This window comes from Hoplias malabaricus, chromosome 1, assembly GCF_029633855.1.
Source record: "Hoplias malabaricus isolate fHopMal1 chromosome 1, fHopMal1.hap1, whole genome shotgun sequence".
NCBI lineage: Eukaryota > Metazoa > Chordata > Actinopteri > Characiformes > Erythrinidae > Hoplias > Hoplias malabaricus.
This window is the reverse complement of record NC_089800.1, coordinates 28,309,659-28,335,694: the sequence shown is the minus strand read 5'-3', so window position 1 is coordinate 28,335,694 and position 26,036 is coordinate 28,309,659. Positions and strand designations below refer to the sequence as shown.

General features: G+C 38.0%; 2 protein-coding genes across 2 annotated transcripts in view; one reads left to right on the top strand and one right to left on the bottom strand.

The window, feature by feature from the left end:
• fxyd5 (FXYD domain containing ion transport regulator 5) lies at positions 1-20,949 on the top strand. Its single transcript, XM_066685804.1, has 8 exons — positions 1-92; positions 4,895-4,940; positions 6,994-7,095; positions 8,334-8,513; positions 13,236-13,265; positions 14,385-14,459; positions 14,613-14,658; positions 17,902-20,949. Exons 1-8 carry the CDS (start codon positions 81-83, stop codon positions 17,924-17,926), a joined length of 516 nt encoding a protein of 171 aa, XP_066541901.1. The 5' UTR covers positions 1-80; the 3' UTR covers positions 17,927-20,949.
• Positions 20,950-21,819: 870 nt separating this feature from the next.
• The window catches only part of si:dkey-262k9.2 (uncharacterized), a 57,451-nt gene continuing 53,234 nt past the window's right edge, over positions 21,820-26,036 (bottom strand). The window contains exon 9 of the mRNA XM_066682180.1: positions 21,820-25,921. Within this exon, the coding sequence (XP_066538277.1) occupies positions 25,876-25,921 (46 nt within the window). The 3' untranslated portion in view covers positions 21,820-25,875. The remainder of the gene's footprint in view (positions 25,922-26,036) is intronic.

The following is a 26,036-nucleotide window of genomic DNA, read 5'->3' as shown; positions in this document are numbered from 1 at the left end:
AAAAGGTGTGGTCAGCTAACAGTTAGCTTATTCAACTAACTGCTGGATGCTGCTGTAGTTCAGACACTCCATCTTTTAACATGGAAACAAAGGTAAGCAGAAAATTCAAAGCTAATTTCTTCATTATCAAGAGGGAGAAGTGGTCTGACCAGTGAGATCAGACTCAAACTGGAAGACAATAAATGAGAATGAGTCGGTCAATGTTGGGCAGCAGAGTTGTGGAGCTGAAAGGCCACGTGCTTTAGCTTTCTGGGCTCAAGGGAGGTATCACAGTTGGATGCATCATGTCAGTAATGTAAAGATTTGTTACTGTAATATAGTAGTGTAAGGTCTTACAGGTTAAACTACTATAATCACATTACAATCACTGACTGACTTGTGAATAGAAGTGTATATATCCTCTTTGTACAACTTCCTTAGCCAGGGATAGCAAGGGTCCTTTTGACTGATTTTAAATGCAGTGGGCTTTTTACCTAGTACCAGGGTCACCAGGTCTTCCCTTGTTCTATTGATACAGGCGATTGGACATCACAGAATACTGCAAAAGCTCTTTAATCAACTACCCTGACTTTGTTTAACATCAATTTTCTCTTCCAAAAGCAAGGATTAAATGACATTTTGCATTTGCATTAGAATTTATTACAACTGCTTATTAGTTTACTTATCTATATGGAAATATATGAGATCCTGCAAATAACCACGGTTACCATGTCATATGTATCAGACTGATAATGTTTTATGACTGATGGTAATGTAGGCTTATATATATATAAAACAGTGTTACTAATATATTGTAACTTTAGCACAAACTGTTCAAAAACCATTGTACATCCTTGGGTTGATTAAGCAATTCATTATGGCGCAATATTGTCTGTCAACCATATGATGCTAACGAGAACTAGCTTTAACCCTATAGACCCTGGAAATAGCAAGAATGCTAGACCCTCATTAATACGTCATCTGCTTATCCAAGTATAGCAATAGATGCTGTTGTCATGTAAACTATAACCATAATATAGTCATTTTTAAAAGTCTAAATAATATCTAATAACCCAATATCCTGTTACGTATTTATATAATTTATTCCTACCATAGGTCATTGTTTATTTTGAATTATACACCTTAGCAACAACCTGGTATAAAAGATAATACTGAATAAAAAATAATAATCATTAAATACACCCCTGGAACACCCCCTAGAAACACTTTTTCAGCACCATAGTACCTTTTAGCAACACCTTGGACACTTAGCAGCCACCTGAAATACCACAGCAACATCCCTAGCAACCACATAGGATACCATAACATCACCAATAAACACCTTAGCAGCACTTTTGTAGCCATTTAAAAACACTTTATTAAGCACATGAAATACTATAGCAAACACCTTAGCGGCCAGCTTGGATACCACAGCAACCACAAAATAACCCCTTTGCTACACCCACTTAACAGCTACTGAAAAAGCACCTGCTTTACCAACCACTGAGATACCATGGCAACTACCAATACATACTAGCAACACTACAGAATCCCTTTAATAACACTTTAATGATCACTTGGGGCACCCTAGAATCCATATTAACAAGCACCAGGTATACCATTCCAGCCACAAAGGAACACTTTAAAAAGCACCCACCTAGGAATGACCTGAAATACCATAGCAACCACTTTATAAATCAACTTGAAATACAATAGCAGCTGCAAAGAAACACCAACTCCATAGCACTCAGGAACATATTAGTAACCATCTGATTTACCATAGCAACCACCTGGGATACTATAGCAACCACAGAAGTGCAGAAGTCTTAGGCACCTAAGATAATTATATATATATATATATATATATATATGCTTTCTCAGTAAGCATGGTGGTTGTATAATAAATATATATCATCTGAGTAAATACAAAAAAATATAAAACAAATAACAGCTCACATTATTTAAAATCATTATTTTTTTAACTGGTAAAACTCATAATATAGACTGCCATGAAGAGAGATTAGGAAAACGTTAAACCAACACATTCTCATACAGAATATCACACTTACTATATAATATCAACAAAACGTTACACCCTAGTGACCACATAGTAAAAATAGCATCTACCTGGAACACTTTAGCGACTTGTGTCAACCACTTAAACTGCACAGCCAATGCTGTATGACTAGAGGCATATACATGAAAAGTAACAGGGCTGAGGAGCAGTGGAACTGTGTTCTTAAGAGTGAAGGAGTGATGATCCTATACTATTGGAACGATTTGGGTGGTGTTTGTGATCTTGGACTAATCATCCAGCATCAGTATCTGACCTTATTACTGATTGTCTGCTGTAACTTATGTTTTCACACTTTCTTCCAGTTATTTTTGTGTGATACAGTGAAAGAAAGACATCTGATTAGTGAGGGTGATATTTTAAGACGAAGAAAGAGGAGACATGTATTGATGAGAGACATGTTTTGACGTGGAAACTCTTTCTTTGAGCATTAATGCATTCCATGCATGACGCATGCTTTAAAGTACATACATAAGTGGGTTTTCTAGGTTGGAGCTACTTACTAACTTTAAATAAATTGGTTATACTACTCTTGAGCTCCTCATCCATGCTTAAAACTCATAAAACAAGACACTGTAGATGATTAAAGACAGCAGATTTCACAATTAATTTGTGTCAGCTGATTAAAACCTAAACTTAACCCTAACCATAAATTGAAGCATAAACTCTAAGCTCCAAAAGGTTAGAGATGGAAGACATCTAACTTTAAACCTAAGGCTACACCTAAAACAAACCCTAACCATACCCTAACATCAAACCTAACTTTAACCTAAACCTATACCTTAAACTAACAGCATCCCTGATCCTAAACCTAATCCTAACCTTGTGGGTGACAGAAAATGGATATTTTTGGAAATGCTGATTTCACAGTGTGTGCCTGTCTCTGGCTGAAATACAACTAGCACCTCACTCTCTCCATAGTGAAGTACACTGGTCATTAAACTACCATGTACATACATCTATGACTACATTTCAGATTCCCACATATGAATGAATATAAATAATGATGTATTAAAAATATATAAAGCACAATTAAGATCTAGATTCAGTAATTAAATGACTTGAATAGCACAGTACATAGAGAGGCTTAGTGTGTTGGGATGAAACCACCATGTTTCACTTATGCCTCGTGGTGTTTTGATATCTCTAAGATCTACTATGGCCCCCTGCCAGACTGGCATTCTTAGAAACAATATATGGCACTGTTTCTGTAGGTGCATTAGTTTCTTCAGGTACATTAGATAGTTTAAGAGTATTAAGTGAAACAGCGCCACTGTTTCACAGTGAATGTGAAATAACTACAGATTATAATAAATCAATATGTACAAGTGTTACATACATTAGGAGTTCTCGTTTTAGTCTCTCAAGTCACACTCTCTTTGTTTAACCAAAAGAGCAGTTCAAAAGAAGCAGACTGAGAAGTTTGCCTGAGTAAAACAAGACTCTGAAAAGCATTATGCGACATGTAACACATTGTAAATGAACTGATAAAGCCTTATGAGCACCAGATTCAGAGAAAATGTTACACTCATTATTATTTCATCAGAAGCCTGTGCTGGTTAGTTGCTAATTGTGTGTGTGTGTGCTTGTGTGTGTGTGTGTGTGTGCATGTACACATATGTTTGTATGTACGTGTTTGTGACCACAGTGCAGAGTTTTACACACAGCCTCATTGCAAGAAACAACATCTGCTTAGATAACAAGTGAGAAAACTCTAGTTGTGTTAGTTTCCCTGAACATAAGAGTTAAGCTTGTGTTCACCACTGAACCTGGTGAGCTCTACTGTAATTAAAGCACATTAGAACTCCAGTCAAGGTCAGATCTTAATGAGGTCACAGTTGTCATTTACTGCTTGTTATTTTCTGGCTATTTTGATGGTTGCTAAGTGATACTTCCTGTATATTCTGTGCTAATTTGTGGTGATCTTTGTCATTGTGGGTTCATAGAACAGAAAGAGAACTCCTTGTACAGAACCTGCACCAACTGCTGTAGAAATTAACAGGTGCTGGGAACTTTAACATCTGTCGAGAGACTTTCGGCTATATCAGATTTTAGGCTCTATTGTAGAAGGTGTAATTCATAACTTTATAAATGTGATACTTATACATAAAGTATAACAAATATAATTACTAATATTTGAGAGTGATAATGTGATGGTGTGCATTCAGATTGACACTGCAAATCAAATAACCCCTTTAAGCTTGTTCAGTCTTTATCCATTGTCATGAAAGCTTTATTTCTCTTGTAGGTGGTGTGCATTTGATTGTGTTTGTGTATAAATGTGTATGCAAGCTTTGTGTGTTATTAATATTGTTAGGTTGTTTGTTATTGTCTTTGTATTTATATGTGTTATTTACTTGGAGTTTGTTTGTGTTGCCTGGTATTATTGTTTATTTTTTAATGTCTGTGAATTTTTGCCTTTGTGTGTTTGTTTGATTTGTTTATATGAATTATGTCTTCGAGTTTATAAGTTATTACCCTTGTGTGTTTGTGTTGTGTATCTTTGCATGTTTTTATTATAATTTTTGTGTTCTTTGATTTATTGTTTGAGTGTTTTGTTTGTTTTTGGGCAATAATCTTGTTTCTTTGTGTGCATGTGTTATGATCTTTGTGTGTATGTGTTATTTTTGGTGTGCTTGAAAGCTAATTGTTATGTTTTTGTGTTCTTTTGTTGTGTAATAATGTTACTGTCTCTGTGCGTTTATTAATTTTTGAGCTTGTGATTGTTTTTGAATGTTACTTTGTGTGTGTTACTGTGTGGGTGAACTGTGTACTGAGTTTGTGTTTTATTTTCTTTGTGTGCTTGGTTTTATATGTGACAGACTCTGACCTGTTTTACAGACACTCTGGGGAGGAGTTGTACTTTTTGTCTTTCTCTACTACAGAGGTGAGTAATCAGAAGTCAACTTCCTCTCTCTCTCTCTCTCTCTCTCTCTCTCTCTCTCTCTCTCTCTCGACCACGATTACATCTTCTTTTACCGTAAACTTACATTGTATGACTCAGGAAGCACAGGGAGGACACTGGGAGGTTTCTAAGCATTGCAAAATCTTTGCAATTTGTTTTTTTTTTTTTCCTGAGACTGGTCCAACCTTTAGATGTAAATTCTGAGACAGTAGATCTGTTGCTGCACAGTTTGTGTCTTCCTCTAATCCTTCATCAGTGGACACAGGACTGTGCCTGGATATTTTTATTGGTCGATCATTTCCAGTCCAGCAGTGACATTGAGGGCTTTAAAAACTCCAGCAGCAAATGTTGTGTCTGAACTACAAAGTGCTCCTGTATGGTCAGTGCAGCTGATAAAAAGACCATGAGTGTAGAAGTGCCAAGCCAGTCATTTTAATGTTATGGGTAAAAAGTATATTATATGAATTTTATATTATTTTCAGGTTTAAGGACTCATACCCATATTCCCAAGTCTTCGGGAAAGGATTAACCTCACACTCTAGCATGTTCTGACCACTCTCTCGAGCCTTGTGGAACAGAGTGGACCTGAGAAAAGCTTCTTTCATCACAGTGAACAGAGCTCTGCATTACAACACAATTATTGTGTCAGTCTTGGCATAATTAGCATTCGTCTGCTCTGAGAATAAGCGCCTTTGTTTTTATCCAGCGCTCAAGCACTGTGTTGCTGAAGCATGGGTGTTTTTTTCCTGGGCTGGTGTGTACAGTTGTGGAGTGGACACTTAAGTTGTAAAGCACTGTTAGTAGGTTAGTAACTTAAAAATAATTTATTTTATTATCACTGCACCTCTGAGCAAATTCAGCCTCTGCACTTAACCCAACCATGGTAGTGAATACCCACACAGATGCACACACAGTATTAAACGCAGTGAACATACAAACACCTTCGCCTCATGGGGTTCAGCTGTGGATTTTGAGTGGGTGAGGGATAAACTTCTGTTTCTTTACTCTCCTATTCTGATTTGTCCTTCCTGAGCTTTTATAAAGACAGTGATCAACACAAAATACAATAAAATACACAAATATTCAATTCATAAATGTATTTATACATAAACAAACATTCACTATAAAGCATTCTTCCGCCACACAGTGTAGTCTGTTAATGGTAAGCAACGTTAACAAGGCAATGCATAGCCACTCCATTGAAGAAAATATGTTCACATATATTCAGGGTTTTGAGTTGAGTAGAAATACTTACATTTCTGTCCTCTTTCTGAAGGGACTCTTAAGCCCAGTTTATATTTCTGTGTCAACCCTACTCTGTAGCCTAACACGCACCTCTCCAAAAATGTAAGGAGAAGCTGCAGGGGATATAGGGCTAGCCTTTGGCTGTTTTTAGCCTTTAGCTCAAGAAACCGGCTGAGTAGCATTAGCTTAACCAAGCACTGTATTGTCTCTTGATTCCTTGCTGTTCTTTGATAATGAAATAAAACAGTGACAGTAAACTTCCATGTTCAATTCATAAATCATATATGTGAACAGTATTTGTAATAACCATTCCATCAATGTAAACTCTGGTAACTAAACAGTTTAACATGAAAAGTTAGACATTCAACAAAACACCCACCTAATGATTAGGATTGTTGTTATTATTAATCTGGAATTTAATTAATATTGTATTAATCTGGGCAATCTCTTCACACCATTCATCCACTGTTAACCCACACAATATATAAAAAGTTTCCATTTTTTATGTGCTGCAAGCTAGCTGACTATCAAGGTTTCAGACACTGGCGCATTAATAGGAATTCAGATATTATGAGGTGGTCATAGCTGTGCATATCACTCAAACAATCAGATTTTAGGACCGGAACTATCCATTTTATAATTATAGACAATAACTCATGAAATACAGTATAATAACATAATATACTTGAAGAGATATAATAACATATATATATATATATATATATATATATATATATAGTTGAAGAGATTGACATTTTGTCATGCTTTTTTTTTCTCCTGATTTTCAAAGGCAGTGTCGCTGAAAATGTCACGTTAAAAGCAGAAAGCCAAAACTCCTCAACATCACTCTTCACCACCACTCAGCCCACTGAGACCACTCAAGTCCCCAAAGGTAAACACATCACACATTGTCATTGTAGTCCATACTAGGGCAGGATGTTTGACCAAGGGTTGATGTTGGCTTAGTTCTCCGAAACATCACTCCAGTTCATCCCAAATAATGCAATGGTGCTCCATCATTTGGTTCCAGTTAGAGAAAATTTTCTCAAGCCAAGGTCCAGAATATAATTATGCATAATAACCTGCATAATGATCAGTGCTATAACCTGCATATTGAAGTAGCCTTGTAGTTATAGCACCATTTTATGTAGTTAACAACTGAATGTCAAATAAAATTACCCCTTCAATTACATTTCAACATATTTCAACAATATTTATACATATTATAAATAACAAATACTCTAAATTAAATATAATTTTCTCATTTCAAGAAAAATCTACAAATAAAAACATGATTTTGAACAAAAAAAAATGCATATGTAAATAGAGTCCCTAATGGCTTGTATTTGCAGTTGACTTACTGCTTCACAAAACCAGCAGTCTGATTGGGTTTTATTGCTGGAGGATTTTATTTGTCAACAGATTGCATGTTCAGCCTTACAAGAATTTCAATCTGTATTTGTTCCCTTATTTTTAAAGTTTCTGGTTTTAACACACAACTCCTGAACGTGTCCCAAAAGAGCTTCTATCACATCCCTTGGGCTATTTTTACTGGCCCCAAGACAGTGGTGTCTGGAGCCCTGCCCTGTTTGTGTCATTCATTTGAGTCACAGTGCTCCTCATAATGCACAGATCTAATTGGCTTAGTAGCTTCACATGTGACATACAGAAACACATGGGATTAGTCTGTGAGTTTCCTGGAGTGCTAAACCTGAATTGCAATGACTAGAAGAGTCACACCAATTAAAACAAACACTCTGTTAAAAATTAAAAAGCTCTTAATAGTTTATCAGTTGTAGTTCCAAGTCCGGATTGGACAGTGTCCGGGGCTGGACTCGGACCGCAGACCACCTATTCGTGACCACTGCTGTAGAGTATGCAGTTCCATTGCTTCACAGTTCAAAGCTGGTGGGCTTTATACCTCTCATACCACTGTTTGACAGTGAACATGTTCAGTCTTAGCTCATGTGCAGCTACTCCAGCGCATCCCGTTTCGTTTCGTCATTCTCTATGGGTTGTAAAATTAATGCATTTGAATATATCCATAGGTTAAGTTATATTTATATATATAATCCTAGTATGTTGATACAGTAGGCAAGCTTATCAAGATTATTTTCATTTCATTCCTAGATGATACCACAACAAGAAATGAGTTCAATGTGACTGAACTGCTCAAAACAACAGGAACAGTAACCAATATTGGACAGACTCAAACTGCTCCTGTTATGAACAGCACAGAATGGAGATCGTCTGTTTCAGTGGGATCTACCAACATGACCCAAACCAGCAATCAATCTGTCCTTTTATATGGTAATACTCACATTTCTCCTTCACATGTCTTTATGATTCTAACTCACCACCAGTCAGGTTTCCATCCAGCTGTTGAGTTCAGTTCAAGAGAATCAGCCGAACTCTCTAATACAATGACATAAATCATGTTTAGTTCAGAAATAATTTGCTATGTGATGGGGTGGAGAAACAGGGTTTTAATTGCTCTCCAACACACTGCTAGATGGTCATGTAATTAAAACAAGAAGACATTTTATGGGTGGGGCCAAAGGTATTGCATTTTGTATTGCAATAGTGGGATATTATTAACCATACTGGAACTGATACGCTAAGAATGGCTCACATTGACCAAGGCATTAAAATCATAGTGTCGCCATGAACCCTCTGTCACAAAATGACACCAAGTTCAGCCCAACAACACTAATCCAACTTCAGCTCCTCCCTATACATACTGTAGCTATAGCTCTAGTCACAGCAGCCTACTGACTCTATCCTATATATCAGAAATGATCAAATCCAGACCTTGGATCCAAGTTCCAGGCAGGATTTTAAAATGGCCAGCTGGTATGGCATTTCAGCTGCTATTGCCCCCAACTGTGTTATATTAGCCAGCCATGTTTAAATGCTGCCCTGGAATCAAAGATCCAGATTGGATGACCTCTGCTATATATTGTCACTGTCAAATGAAAAACAGGTATGTCAGGTATGTATATTTTATTCCAATTAATTTTGGAGCAATTCTATTGGTTGATTCATTCTGAAATGTTCACACAATGTTAAGAACAGCTACTGTGTTCAAATTATTACTGAAAGTCTGTAAAAATGAAGATGCATGTTTTCACACATAATCATGGACATTTTATTCTAATCTTTTTGCATTTTTGCAATTTGAACTTGCCTGCTCTATGTTAATCTTTTGAATGAAACTGAAAACATCTGACTGCAGGGAATGATGACTTTATTACAGGAAACTACTGACAAGTGTTAAGAATGGATGTCAGCTTCTAGAACACACTGCAATTTCAGACAAAAATTTGTTGTTGTAAAGTGCCTACTGTAATTTAATGTAAAATAAAGCATAACACATTTATAGTGTATTTGCAGTAAAAAGACTGGCATCTTCAACGCCAGCTATAAATGATTTACTGGCTTCATGTGATTGGCCCTTCCCTGCCTCAGTTACCCAGACAACTGATAATCACTGTCGAAAGCGCCATTAGCATGTGTTCGATCTCCAAGCAGCCATATAGCTCTGTGAGTAGAGAGTTTGAGGTTGAGAAAAGATTGAAAATAACGAAGTTTGAATTTGAGTTCACTATAGGAAAGGCTGAGTACTGTGAGGGACTGAAGGAGAGCAACTATCACTGTAAAACTCACCCTAATGCAATTCATATCAAAGGCACACATAACTCAGAAACCAATTAGCAGGTAATTAGAAAAATGTTCAACGCTCTTCCCATGAACAGAGAGAGAGGCTTAAAGATAGGGCACAGTGTGGAGGGTCGTTGTGGTGAACTGATACGCTTTATGAAGTGCCATTAAAACCCAGCGGCTCATCCTGAGGGAGCGACGTTGCTGAAATATATATATATATTAAAAAATTCCATTTAAAAGACGGGTCTGACTGAACCAAAGTGCACCTGGAATTTAATTAGAAGTAATTACGGATGGATCCATATGACTGAGATAAGGGGATGTCTACTTCCTGCCCAGGCATAGGGCCTAATCATAATGGTGAGCTATCTCCTCATATTGTGAACATGGGATTTTTTCTGAAAAAAAAGCCCCATTTGTTTCTCTCTTGAGCTTTTTCATTCTTTATCTGTCTTATCAACTTGCTGGAGCTGAGCAGACACAATAGCAGCTCCCAGTCTAGAGAACAATACAGTAACTGTGGCAGTGGCACAACACTGATGGGAAGCTCCTGACTTTAGAAAGTTTTTGTATCAAATCTCAGTTTTTTTTTTTCTTTAATTTTTAGTCTTTAATTGGAAAAGGTAAATCATTTCAGGTTTGAGATTGAGAAACTCTTATAATAAAGCAGAAAAATCCAAAAGAAAACAATGTATATTTAACAAAAAAATAATAATAATAAGAAAAAAAAAACAGGTACTCCTAGCATGGATGATTATGAATAGCTGTTATTAATTGTTATTTTACAGTTGCAAGCTTTTGGCCACTGATGGAAATGTTTTACTAAATCAGTACAGAAACTCTTATGTACCCAATGAAAAATGACAAAAACAGTGCTGTAAACTGTTGTAGGAGAATGTTAAACATGATATTATAAATATTAAACAATAATAAATAAATAATCAACAATCCTGCAGCTCCTGATCTTTTGGAGCTTAGGGGTATCCAAGTAGCAATGAATGTATGGCCAAAACGTGGTATATCTACAGTCCTCTTATGGACCACATTTGGCCTTCAATTACCATGTTGTGTCAGGGTGGGTCTGGTTGCCTAACCTCAGCTACAGGTCCACATTAAATGAATCAGATGTCAGGTAAGTTAAGGGACAAATGTGTCTCATGTCTGGCAGACACAGCATGTGAAATAACCCAGGTAAACCCCAGGTCATCCTGTCTGTGAGGACTTTGGTGGGTTCTCCCCGTGTCCACATGGGTTTCTTCCGGGTGCTTTCCTCTCAGGGTATAAAAACACACATGGCTAGGTGGATAGGTGGCTCTGTGTATATATCGGAGGCGATTGTTCTAAGACTGCAAGGGAAGCTCAGCTTCCCCTAAAATGTCAAAAATTAAGTGATCAAATATATACTGTTGTGTGTACATGTCATTGAATAAATATGCACTACAACGCGATTAACTTTTGTTCATAATCAGCTTCTTATCACTGGTAAAGATGCGGCTTTCCTCTCAATCATTCGCGCAGTTTCACAGTAATTTCAACAGTCCACAGAGTTCAATAGCGAAGCAGCGAAGTGCAGCAAAATGAGACCAGTCATTGGATAAATGCTGGGCTTTGTCCTGCCCATCGGACGCTCAGCGTCTCTGGGGGTGTATGGGGCAGTGGGCTGGCCTCAGCTGGCCCGGACGCTCAGCTTCTGCATGATGATTGGATGATCTGTCTGAGGCTGAATCCCTTTTTGATTGACAGCGAAATGAGTGAATCAGCGATCCTTTGGTGTAAAGATCCATGGGAGCATTCAGTTTTCTGTTCTGAGTTGAACCGGAGACTTTCTTAATCCTCTTAGCGGCATTTTCTTTGTTAAAAACGACTAGCGACAAATCGAGCTTCTATTTCTGGTGGGGTTTTTGTAGCTGCTAGTGTTTGGAGACTGACTTCTATCACTCTTTCTGACTTCTATCACAGTTTCTGACCAGCCTGTGCTGCTGAGCCCCTCCACCGTCACAAAGCACTCACAGGCGGACACACTTCACATGGGCCAAGGCCGTTTAAGCAGCCTAGCTCTGCTGGCCATTGAGAGGACACTAGTCAAGTCCCTGGAAAAGACGCCTTGTTGGTACGACAGGGTCACAGATCATTTTCTTGAAAAGGAACGGAGGGTAGAATTTACGTATAAATAAACCGACACATTTTATGATGTAGGCCGAAATTGAGCTTCCCCTCCTTGAAAGACCAGCATTCGCCATTGGTATATATATATAAAATTTAAATCCATTTACACCCTAAAATTATCATAATTCATAATACCATAATGAATACACACAGCTCCAGGGGCCTGGAGGTTGTGGGTTTGATTCCCGCTCCCGGTGACTGTCTGTGATGAGTTGGTGTGTTCTCCCCGTGTCCGCGTGGGTTTCCTCCGGGTGCTCCGGTTTCCACCCACAGTCCAAAAACACACGTTGGTAGGTGGATTGGCGACTCAAAAGTGTCCGTAGGTGTGAGTGTATGAGTGAATGTGTGTGTGTGTGTCTGTGTTGCCCTGTGAACGACTGGCGCCCCCTCCAGGGTGTATTCCCGCCTTGCGCCCAATGATTCCAGGTAGGCTCTGGACCCACCGCGACCCTGAACTGGATAAGCGGTTACAGATAATGAATGAATGAATGAATATGCATATGACACTGTCACAACAGAAGCAAACCATTCCACATTGCATGTTGCTGGTTTGAAAATGCTATAATATATAGTATCTCTCTCTCACTGTCTTTCTCTCTCTCTCTCTCTCTCTCTCTCTCTCTCTCTCTCTCTCCCTCCCCTTGGGGGTATATTTGACTCTTTATCGTGTTGATGGAGTGACTGTAGCTGGTATTGCAGCTCGCAGTGTGTGAATAGTGCTGTGTGCTGGTGCAGTGGAAACCCCTCGCTGCAGTTTACTGTATGATCTGATAAATGTGGATTTATTACTCAAGTGAACAGATAAACACTCATCTCCTCTTCCCTCGCTCCACTGCTCCACTCACTCACTCACTGCCGCAGAACAGGCTCGAGAGTGCAAAACCAACTTACACACACACACACACACACACACACACACACGCACAAGCACAGACAATCACAGTTCCACAAGGAAGAGCCTAGTGCATCCCCTAACCTTACACTAACACTTACTTAACATTAAAAGGTAGTGGTTTACAATGTTGGGAACAGCTTATGGTCCTCCCATGAGGAGAAGTCCCCAGGTTAAATTAGCAAAATGTTTTTAAGTATTTTTATATAAACGCTGTCAAATGATGTGAATGTGTACATTATTGTGATTTCATGCTAATTATTGTGTCATCGTGTTAATGACTATTTCCTAAATGTCTCTTTTCTCTGCAGATAAGAAATGGGATGAACCTTTCCAATATGGTAAGAGTTTATTACATCAAGTAACTTCAAATAGACCTTTTTCTCATTTATTAAGGATGACTTGGAGCGGAATATGTGATCTTTAACTTATCCCACAACACTACCTTATTAATGTTATTGTGGCTGATTATCATCAAATCTTCACAGCTAGGGTCTGCAGTAGCTGGTTTAAGGCTTTACCAGGAGACGGTCATTGCAGCAAACAGGAACCTATTAATACCCTTTACATATAGTTCACTAGAAATAAAGTCATCGTCAGAGATAAAATAACAAGTCAGTTTATTGCTAAAATGTCAAACATCTTACGCCTGTATCTCATGTATGCTAACACACTTCCTACACTGAAAGACGAGGGGGAAAAAATAGATCGATTTGGCTGAAATAAATCAGATTATAAATGGTTTGCACTGGGGGAGTTTTCTGTACAAAGCTCCTGAGTGTGCTACAGTATTAATAAGAAAAGTAAATAAATGATATAGATTACGTCAACCTCGTATCACACCTAAAGAGCAAAAAAGAGTTCGAGTGTGTTTGCCAACCTAGACCAATATGTTGCTATTACATTCTGTGCCACTACAGTGTGAAATACACATGCTGCTGCTACAAAGGTGTAAAGTTATGGTTTACAGAAGAGTGATGCCTGGTGCTGAGGTTTGGCTTTAGGTGTAGGGTGTTGTTCCATGGCTCTACGATGCAGTTCTGGACTCCGTGCTTTAGAAGTACTAGCCTTCACCATGTAGAGTATATTTTAGTGTATTCCTACAGCTTGTTAAGCAGACATTTTTAGTTTATTGGTATGTAATGGATATCATATAATGCAGATGAAAAATAAAACTCGCATCTCCATAAATAAAACTTTACATTAGAAGTAAAGTAACACCTAACTTTAAATACGAATAATGTAACAAGTATTTTAAGTTTGTAGCATTTCCTTTGGTCTCTGTTAACACACTAGAAATCTCAGCTGGTTATTGCAAAGAATGGAAAATGGAACAAATGAAGATACAAAGATTTGTTCCAATGACAAGTGTATAATATTTACAGAGCCTAGTGTTTGTAGAACTGCTAACATCCAGACAAGATCTGAAAATATGCGTGTGTGGGTATGTGTGCCTGTAGATTATTCCAGTCTGAGGAAAGTGGGCCTGAGCATCGGTGCTGTTCTCTTCCTGATGGGCATCATGGTGGTCACATGTGAGTAAAGACATACTTGATTAACAGACACACACACACACAGAGACAAACACAAACAAATAAACAGACACACAGAAATGACATAAAAATCTCCCCTGCACCCTCCCACCACTTATTTGTTCTCTTCTCTTGTTTCTCTCTTTTTGATCTCAGGCGGCAAAATAAGACGGATACCACGCTGTCGGATGAGCAGGGGGAGGTGAGTATCTCGATATGCATTTTGTTCTGCATAAATTGCCATCCCCCGTTCACCCTACTCAGGGGATGCAATTCTCAGGACTGGATCATCTCACTTGAGAACCAGCCTGGTCTTAAGATGCATTAGGACAACTTTGACTAAAAGACCAATACCAGGATTCATACACTTAATACAAAATATAGCTCAGCATTAACCCTACCCCTAAACCTAAACCTAACAGTAACCCTGATCTGCAAATAGTCAGGACTGTCGAGATGAATTGGTATTAACCTCTCACACAACAGTTTATAAAACTGTTTTGGAACTATCCTTCTGGTACATAAGTGTTTGGGGATTTTGATGAACAGCACCTACAGTGGACAAGAGCTCACTTGTAGTAAGCATAAAATAACCCTGTACTTTTCATTGCATGTATTTTTTATTTTCATTGTATCATTTTTTTTATAAATATAATATTATTAGGAATACAGGACTCACTGGAAAAGCTACCATATTTTTGATATTTGAGATGCACCAGCTTTACTTTTCTAAGAGTTTAAAGTGCAAGGTCATGTTGATGTAATGCCATCCCAAAAAAAGAGTGTTTCAAGGCTAAAACTAGCTTCAAATATCTAATCCAAAGCAGCAGCTTTATGGAACACTGTTTCCATTTCCCCTGAACTGAAAAGAACACAATCATATTCCTGTTTCTGAATGTTTTTTATTAAATATAAACATAGCAACCTGTGGCTGAGAGCTCACTGCTGGAACCACTGACAGGTGAAAAGCCTTTCATTTCCCACGTACAGAGTTACTGAACCATATATGAGTGTCGACAGATCTGACAGGGGCATAATGTCACTTAAATTGACCCGTGCAAAAAAATGCAATTACATAATTTGAACACTATGAGGCAGGCATAATAATACGCTCCACAACCTTCTCCACAGAGATACCGAGACTGAAAAAAACAGTATCTAAACTCCTCCCAAGAGCAATGCAAATGTAGCTCTGGGCTTTCTGTTCACTGCCAAAGAAAGACCTCCTGATCTTATTCTTTAATATTGATCTCACTGACTCGGTTCAGTCAAACACAACCCGGAATGTTCCAGCAGCCTTTGAGTTTTCAGAGATCAGCTACAACTTCGAGCTACTCAGAGCAGGAGAGCATGCAAGAGCAAAACTCATTGGGCACGTGTAATTTCCACTCATTACATTTATTGGAGAGTATCATGACTGGAGCAGAGGGTCACTGGGTACGGTTTTATTACTGAAACTGGAGGACTGTTTGCTTTGAATTCCCAGCCAGACACATAAAAAACTCGAATTCCAAACACTAACACTCCTAACTTCTGCCCTTAGTCAAATGGAGTCAATCACTCTGGAGAATTAGGAGGAAAAAAACAACCGATAAAATGTAAAAATCTGTTGAGTTTTAACACTGTTAATATTTCTATTTATTCACTCTTAAAAATAAAGGTGTGACAAGGGGTTCCTTCCATAGAAGATGCCATAGAAGAACCATCACTTGATCCCATTTAAACGAATCAGCAAAAATGGTTCTTTATGGACCCAAAAGTGGTTCTTATATGGCATCGCTCAAAGAACATTTTGTAGCACCGTTTTTTTAAAGAGTGTACTGTAAAATCCCAAATCCAAGCAAAACTACACAGGAAATACATTAAAAATGACCAGGGGAAGCCTTGACCAAAGAGGAATAATCTACTGAGTCCCTGGATTATAACATAGTAGTTAATTTTACAAATCATTATTATGTATTAACGACTATGAAGATATGTAGTACCTATAGTTTTATACCTATAGAGTTTTGAGAAATCAAATACTGTGCTCACGTAAAACTCCCCTGCAAGCCCCTGACATCCAATATCCGATTTCTGAATTCAAAATTTCAGAATTTAAAATGTGTTGCCCCTTTCATTGCTTCACGTTCTGGTTCACATTCAACATTTAATAATACCCCTCCCCACAACTAAAGTATGTTTTCATTTTGAGTATTCATGTTGCTTTTTGCCTTTTTTGGCAACCTTCATCACTTTTTTAAAAATCCAGTGAATCACCATGTTCAAAGATCATTTTTAAAATACCTTGTACCCAGGGATTCCAGGTAGGCTCCGGACCCACCATGACCCTGAACTGGATAAGCAGTTACAGACAATGAATGAATTACAGTATATGTTTTTCCCCCGCACCCCATGTAACAAAGACTATTTTTCCCTTTCTCACTTTATGATATGATGGACTTTAATCAGCCCATCACGCCTAGTTTCAGAATGTGATTAACCCCCCCACAGCTGAAAGTGGAGTTGGTTCATTGATCTTCTGTAACCTCTTCAGTGCGATCAACTTTGTGGTGGTCCCAAGCCCAGCCTGAGCTGTACAGCAGTAATGCTAACTGTAGTGCCACCATGTCGTGCAAGACCTAGCAAATAAATGTTAAAAAATAATTAAAAAAAATAAAAAATAAAGGCTTCTTTCGTGGGGCGGCACGGTGGCGCAGCAGGTAGTGTCGCAGTCACACAGCTCCAGGGGCCTGGAGGTTGTGGGTTCGATTCCCGCTCCGGGTGACTATCTGTGAGGAGTTGGTGTGTTCTCCCCGTGTCCGCGTGGGTTTCCTCCGGGTGCTCCGGTTTCCTCCCACAGTCCAAAAACACACGTTGCAGGTGGACTGGCGACTCGAAAGTGTCCGTAGGTGTGTGTGAGTGTGTGTTGCCCTGTGAAGGACTGGCGTCCCCTCCAAGGTGTATTCCCGCCTTGCGCCCGATGATTCCAGGTAGGCTCTGGACCCCCCGCGACCCTAAATTGGATAAGCGGTTACAGATAATGAATGGATGGATGCATGGATTCTTTTGTTTCAATCCAACATTAGCATTACCACAATGCCTGGGCTACTCTTTGGATTTTACACGTCTTTCAAAATCAACGTCAGAAATCTGATACTTATGCTTTTATATTTGTATTTGAATTTGTTTAACCAGGCCACTCAACCTCCCGACCCATTCATTTCAACACCCTGACACACTTTGGAGTCGCGAAAGTGACTCACAGTAAGCCTCTAGCTGAGAGTCTCCGCATTAAGGGATTTTGAGAAGTGGCTGTTACTAGGCAGAGATATGAGTATTGGGCCAATAGAGAAATGATAAAGTCTTATGAACATGAAATTAAGATCATTGTACCAGACATAGAGCTGTGGTGTCAGTCAAAGTAGAAGGTTGAGTAGTTATTTGTTGTTGTTTGTTTGTGCAGGTCCTATGAGATCACCAAGATGTAGAGTCAACTACTGATCATCTCCATCACCAGCCAAGAGAACAGACTTCACACCATCATCTAACAACATCTGCTCTCACTACAGTGTGTGTGCATGTGTGTGTGTGTGTGTGTGTGTGTGTGAGAGAGAGAGAGACAAAGAGAGAGAGAGACAAAGAGAGAGAGAGAGAGAGAGAGAGAGAGAGAGAGAGAGAGAGAGAGCATTCTAGTATAAACTGCACCATCAGGTTTTTATCTGTTTTCCTAACATTGTACAAAAGAAGAGTCTTACCGTATGCCATACATACATACTGTATATGCACAAAATACTGTAGAATTATTCAGTCAAATTGGTCAAGTACAAATTATTAATTTTTCAGCTTTGATAATAAAAAAATAATAATTACACAAAAGCCCCAAAAGCTAAATATTTTTCTCTGCAGTGTCCATAGACTTACTCACCTATTTCCCATAATAATCAGCAGGGACAGTTTCCCACACTTCGAAATCTCAATCTGATTACTTTTTCTGCTACACATGACTCATTCAGTGATGTTGAGGTCTGGACTCTGTTGCATTCAGTTCAACAAGAAGTTCAAAAATGAGGACAGCATTTACTAAAAAGTGCACTCAAAGGTATCCGGAATATTTGGATGTTAATATTCCATTATGATTTGTTGTTTATTATCACCAAGTGATCACCTGTTTATAGGTGGCACTGTTTCCCTAAATACATTCAAACTTTTATTCAATGTACCTGAAGAAGTGCTGTGGATTCATACTGCAACTGTTTGTGAGAGTTTTATACAAACTCAACATTGTTGCTACTTTTTTGTAGCTTAAAATTAGGTTAATGGTTAGGATCAGGGATAGGGTTAGGGTAAAGTTTTGCACAGAAAGAGCTGTATATTAATTTGGCTCATACCTATCAAGCTGTTTACAAGGTAAATAATTTGATCAAACTGATGATGTTGCAGGTTCTTGGAGGATAACGTTTTATCATTACTTTGTTTAATTTTTTTTCTGTTTTGGCCCAAAGTTGAATAAAGTAGTTTTCCATGTCTGAAAATGTGAGATGATCGAAGATGTCTCATTCTGCTGCAAAATGGAGAATCGGTCTCAAATGTCTCCCTACACCTTATGTAGTGCTTAATGTAGGTCATAAAATAAGGGGTTTGCACTAAAATAATGCCTTGTATGATGGAATATGAAACCATTGATATTCACCTATAAGATTCACATGTCCATGTCAAACAAGGGCAGCGTCTCAGTGTAATAGTCTTAGTTGTTTTATCTGCTAAGTGTAGTATGTAGGAAGTATGGGATCATATGAGACACGGAGCACACATCTCTATTGATACAGTCCGGGCAGTAAAACAACATACATTTACACACACTAGTGAACACTAGGGGGCAGTGAGAACACATGCCCAGAGCAGTGAGCAGACCTAGGCACAGTGCTAGGGGAGCAGTTGGGGGTTAGGTGCCTTGCTCAAGGGCACTTCAGTCATGAGCTGCCAGCTCTGGGGATCGAACCAGCAACCTTCCAGTTACAAGCCCAGTTCCCTAACCGCCAAGCCATGCATGCCTCTGTAATATTTCAATTCTGGGAGTCAGTCAGTTGTTCCCAGGACAGCAGCAACACCAGTTTTCTCCTTGTGCCTATCTTGTTTTTTTTTTTTTGTTTTTTTTTCAGTTTGACCTTCAGGGCAGTTCCACATCCTTTCAGACCCACAGTGTTGAATTGTCTTCTAAAAATGGAAGGATGGACTCAAGCGCAAAAATGATAGTACTGTTCCTATGAGACAGAAAGTTTTACTCATCATCCCTGTATTTTTCAATCTCAAGTTTCAGAAAGTCCAGTTTCTGTTTTCAGTATTTTTATTTTATCCGTTACATTCTACAATAGAATTCATTTATATCTAATCTTCTAATAACTTGAATAACCTGAACTTAGTTGCCTTTGTCACTGGAAATCTATATATGTCACATACTGCACGAACGCATGTCCAGACAAGGTATAAAAACAAACTCGTTTATGCATTCTTATAGAGTGTGAACCTGACCTCCTGGTTCCTAACAAAAGCCACTGAGTAGAGGAATAAGACGTGTGCCATCATGCTGCACTAAACACTTGCAGCGACACAGCCAAAGGGCGTCCGCAGCGGTTGCTGAGAAGAAAAGAATAGAAAAAGCCCACCCACATTAACCCAGGCTGCTCTGTGTTCGCGCACAACCACTTTCAACTGTTCCCCTTCCATTTATACACTGCATTTATCACATCTATTAATAATGTGGCCTGTTTTGGAAGGAATGAAAGTGTCTGTGGCTCACAAGCGCCCTCAAGAGGTTTCAGACAGAGGATTTTAGTATCAGCAAAACTGTGTGTGAGTGTGGTGTGTATGAAAGAAGGAAATAAAAGTCTATGAACCTGACTGAATAAATATTTTGAGCTCTGTGCTCTGAATCACACGACTGGATTCCCAGGTTTGTCTTGAAAAAGAGAGGCCAGGAGAGGATTTGTCAATACTTGCCTACTTCAGTAGAAACTTTTGGATAACTTTCTACACAGTGTGAGAGCTCACCGGGCCGTGAAGGGAGACTGTAAAGAATGGAAAACAGGATGGTGCTGACAGAGGACAATGTCCTATCACCAACATCTCAGTAACTGTGTGTTTCCATGACACATCGCCTGACAGGTCAGAGAGCTGATTAAGTGAGTGGCCCTTAAAGATGGTCAGCACAGTCATGGTTTTTATATCACACCTGAGGTGCGGAACTTTCACAATGGCCAACTCAGATCTGATTCTAGCTGTTCAGCTTTAGGAACTCAGTATTTTATTAAAGAGAAGTGCTGAACGTCACTGGAGCGCAACATGCTTGGAGGAGAACACTAACCAGTATTGTGCTGAGTTATATGAATAAATGTTATGCAAATTGTTATAAGGTAGAACTAAATGTGAAGGGTGTACTCCAAACCTTTGCAAAACCATGTCAGACATCAGGCAGCATGTTCAGACTTCAGTTTCTCATCACTGGGGAGCTCGTCTATACCGTATTATACAAATCTGAAATATGATGAGTAGCAGCATGAAATTTTTGCATGAAATTACTCTCATGCACTTTGTTTACAAATTATCCACTTAATTATGCAGGAAAGTAATAGAATGATCATTTAAAGACCCCCCTCCTGTATAAAGCAAACGAGTTTAGAGGACATATCATAGTCAAATAAGAAGCCAACAACAAGGCTGAGCATTTCCACATTGGGTTAAAAAAAAAAGTCTCAGGCAGATTCCGAAAACCAGTTTTTCTGACGTCATAAACCTAAAGGACCAATCCCCTCAACATGCTGGGCGGGGCTTTGGAGCTGCAGAAGAGCAGTTGTGAGAGAGGTGAGACTAATTGCACATTAGGAAGAAGCATGTTCTGAAATACTGTGAAGTGACTTTTCTTGAAAAATGACCAGGAAGCACTGGCCTATGTTGGTATGCATTTTGTATGAATATGAAAATGTATTTGTATTTTTTAATATGAATTAACTTTTTCTTAAATTTTAAATATTATCATAACATTGTTTTTTTATTTGAAGGTTTGGTTGGATATATAAAGTCTTGCAGATTGTGGTCACATGGAGGTCATGTCTGAATTTTAAAGCATTCCTGGGTTATGACAGGCTTAGTTTTTACGAGGATGATCTGAGCCTTTGCTTCCCTCCGTAAGTCGCAATTTAAGGGGACCAAGGATTACCCTATAATAAAAGTAAGAAAAGGTCTAGTCACCAACCACACTCCTGCCTCTTTGTATATCTCTAATTATAATACCATATATTTTTTGTTTGTTTGCTTATTTACCTCAGATTACATGTATATTTTATTTTTTCATAGCATCCTCACAGATGAAAAGACATTATGAAGAGAATGATAAAATATTTTTATTTTCTAGATACATGTAAATACAGGTTTTGAAATCAGCTGTGAGCATTTTCCAAACCATTCAGCAGTTATCATTTAATGTTCAGTGGAAATGATATAAAAAAAAAATAAAAATCAACATTAAAGATCAATATTAAACAAATCCCAGAGTTCAAAGTTCAACAGTAGGAATGTTTCTTTCTGATTTGCCAGCAGCGCTCCAGTCTACTGAGCTTGAGTGCTCTAGAAGTGTGTAGCCTTGAAGAATGTAGCACAGCTACTGTGTGAGTGCATACATTGTAATATCTATTGTACAATAATTGTACCGTGTGCTGATTGGCTGCAGAAACACATACATATTCAAATCACAACTGTGTCAAGTTTTGTTAACATTTCCTATAAATCCTGCATGAGGTATGCATGCACCTGGCAAACACCTGTAGAAATCCTGAGTAAATATTAATACATGCATAGCACATTATAAAGCATGATTGTACAAAGTCACAAGATTAGGTTTTGCATTATATACACAGAAGGACTGGTGCCACCTAAAGGGAGTGTTCCTGCCTTACGCCCAGTGATTCCTGGTAGGCTCTAGACCTACCGTAACCCTGAACTCGATAAGAGCTTACAGACAATTAATGAATAAATGAATTATGACCACATTGTATAACGTAATAAATTAAACATAATGTAGATCATGTGACCACTTCGAAACAAGTATTACAATGCAGTGTGAAATTTGAGTTCATGAAGCTATGTACGGCTGCGTATTAATATGATATGCATGTATTATAACTACTAAGGAACAGATTTATACAGGTTTATGACATATATTAGTAGAGGTTATTAATATTGAATCATTAAATAGTGCTTTAATAATGCATCATGAATGCAAGGTTCATGGGAAATATTATCAAATTATTTAGTTGCTGTAAAACAAAGAAAAATATCAAAACAAAAACCAACCCCAAATTTTTTTATTATTTTTTTTTTATTTTTTGGGAAGTGACAGTACTTTGCATACCAGACCTCATAAAGAAATGCCCTTTAATGTTTAGGGATTTCCCTCTTTTGCAGAAGCAAAACGGTCCACTAATAAAACAAGACTGGATGTAGAAAAGCGCAACTGGACCAAACCCAGTTACTCCACAGAAAACATCAACATTCATCAAAACACCAGCCCTCAGCTAGAGCTACATGACATTTCATTTGGTAGCCATCACTGGAATGTGCACCTTAGTAGTACAGTATTACAGAAATTTAAAATATGCCGATGAGACCACAAAACAACCTGGGTATTTACTGTCTGCAGTGAGTCTCTTGACCAATCACAGTCATAGAAGATATGAGCACTTAAATATTAAAAACTGGACTGTTGTGTAAATCATTTGTAGTTATTGTGTATCACTTGTATTTTTGCCTTGTTTAAAATAAGCATCAAATCATTTTTTAATAGGTTGCCCAATATTTCTTTAATTTAGTTGCCGTAAAATATATTATATGCTAACATTATTTTTACAATATATGTTTTATCTATATCACGGTATTATGACTACTTTTCAAACAATAGGCACATTTCTTCATGATCAACCTGTACTAATTATTGTATGAGAACTATAAAATCAAACAGAGCTAGCATAAAGAATTAATTGAATAGTTGAATAATCCAACGAATATTTAACAATTTTAAAAAAAGTGCAGGCCACTTAAACCATGTCACACTTTCATACAGCCCTTATAACAGTGAATGTGCAGAAATACAAAGCAGTAGCAACTTTCAAATATAACTAATGACAAAATACATCATATACAAACAACAACAACATCATCAACTTACACCTCCTCAACACCCATGAAGTGAGTGGTACATCTTAAATCAGACGAAGTATTAAAGGAATGCACAAGAAAATGGAGGTAAAAGTGCTAGGACAGAGTAAAAGTATAAGAAATCCCTCAGGGTGCCTTGTTTTTTTCTGTCTTATGTCTGGAGGCAAATGCATGGAATTATACTGAGGTTTATTTATTATAAATTTAACTGTAGATTAATATGCATCTCCAGTGTTAGATGATAATATGAGGTTGTGATTTAAATTATTAATATAAGAAATGCATTTAGAGTAAGAGAGCAAGTATTTTTATTATTTTTATTTTTTTTTTTTTTACTTTTCACATCAGTAATTACAATAACACCTTGCTTTTTTACAAACTGACTTTGTGACAAAAAAGGCTACTCCAATTTTTGTCTTTAAGAAAGCAGGTAACTTTTCAATTCCCACAGGACAAAGACTCTGCACATTGAAGGAAACTTTCATCTCTTCTATTGAGTCAAATCAATGGCCAAGTCACCACAAAGCTGAAGAAACGGCTTGAAGATTATTCTTTGTCCTAAAAATAATGGCCACAGTGTTTTCCTTTTTTTTTTTTCACTCAAGAAGACGGATTCAGAAAGAGCATCCAATTAACAAAGCGGCTACAACCTTTCTTGTTGAAATGATTTCGTGCTTTATCTGAAATGGCAAAAGTGCACCAACACTTTCAGTAACAGATTTATCAGGATGGTTAAACTGCAACTGTACGTTGATTAGACTTTAAACAAACACCTCTGAAGACACACACAAATACACAAACACATGCATTTCCCTGGCAAGATCAGGCAACCAGACACATCCTCACAGAGCACAAAAATACAGCGTGTGGGTCAGCCCACACCACATATGTGTGTGGGTGTGTGGGTGTTTCCACGCAGGAGAATTGACCTGACACACAAAGGGTTTCCAGCCCCATGACCCCAAAACACACACAACAATAAGAAATTTTTCCTCTTATGATTAAGAAAGGAAAACTAAAAGTGACCCAAGTGGAAGAAGGGTGCTACAATCTGACATTTTTCTATTTAAGGATTCATAAAGAGGTCCACACCTGAACCTGATGTGCTACACATGTTTGCTATGAAAAAAAAAAAAAAAAAAACAGGGATGGAGGGAGGGAAGAATGGAGAGATGGATGGGAGGGACATTAAAAGATCGAAAGAAAGAAATCTATTTTTATAGTGGATATATTTATCAAGTTTGGAATTGCGTCATCCAGTATCCTTCAGGATCAATAAAGTTTTCTTTAAATTCTACAGGGAATATTTTAAAACATCATTCATTAAAGGCACTTATTAAATCTTAAGGCACAAACCTAATGCAGCAATAGGATAGTTACAGTGTAATTACACTGAAAATATTTGGGATTATTTGGATTTTGTGAGAAGCGGAAACTACAACGTCTAATATGGAACTTTGGAAATCTTTGAAATTCCCTGTGGAATTATTTGAAAAATAGATGTCAAGTGTCTATAAAATGGAGACTGTAATAATACAGACTAATGCGTAATATAGTTGCTGTGTAAACCAAGGTTGTGGATGAAGACATCTAACAAAGCAAAGACTATGGAAAAAAGGCCAAAGAGGAAACATAAAAGCAACAACATTATACAATTGATTTGGTAGGGCATGAGTTGCTATAGAGATCTGGCCTTTCTCTGTTTCTTCTCTTTTAATGGCACACTCAATTTTGGAGCAGGGTTTATCTCTTAGATATATGATGATGACAAATGGAAGAAAGGAAATATGCCTAGTGACACTGAACAAATACAACTGTTTAATAAAGAAAAATCCAAATATATGATATCGGAGAGTGGGCTGATAAACAATGAAGCAAATTATAAACAGTGAAGCATTACGTCTCTAACAGCAAAACACAGTGAGTATGGTGCCAACCTCCTTTGTCAGAAGTGGGAAACAACACTCTGTAGAAGTGAGCACTCATCACAAAGCAATCCGTCTGAACACAGGCATAAAGTGTCATGACAGCCAGAAAAAAAAGACTTGCTTCACTGCTAATGACAGGCAGAAAAATGAGAAAGACAAGAGGAGTGGTTTGCCAGTGTTATTGGGCGTACGAGACAGAAGTGGAAGGCTGGAGGTGCAACTGTGTTTTTCCTGAACCCGGTTTGTGTGGAGGGGTCACTGCTAAAGTTCCAGAAGAAGTGAAGAAGCTCAGATGCTTGGGTTTAGACGCTAACTTTCTGCTCCTGATCCGTTGGCACAGTGTACTCCCTAAAAGCACACAAATACACACACACACACACACACACACACAGATCCATTAACAATTATAGACTTTGGCTCCATGTCCTTATGACATTATAATAAGTCTTTTTGCATTTATTCT

Bases quoted from the DNA above. Each gene is read 5' to 3' on its own strand.
- fxyd5 (XM_066685804.1), top strand. The intron at 4,941-6,993 runs GTGAGTAATCAG...TGATTTTCAAAG, and splicing joins TGTCTTTCTCTACTACAGAG to GCAGTGTCGCTGAAAATGTC. The intron at 13,266-14,384 runs GTAAGAGTTTAT...GTGTGCCTGTAG, and splicing joins GGATGAACCTTTCCAATATG to ATTATTCCAGTCTGAGGAAA.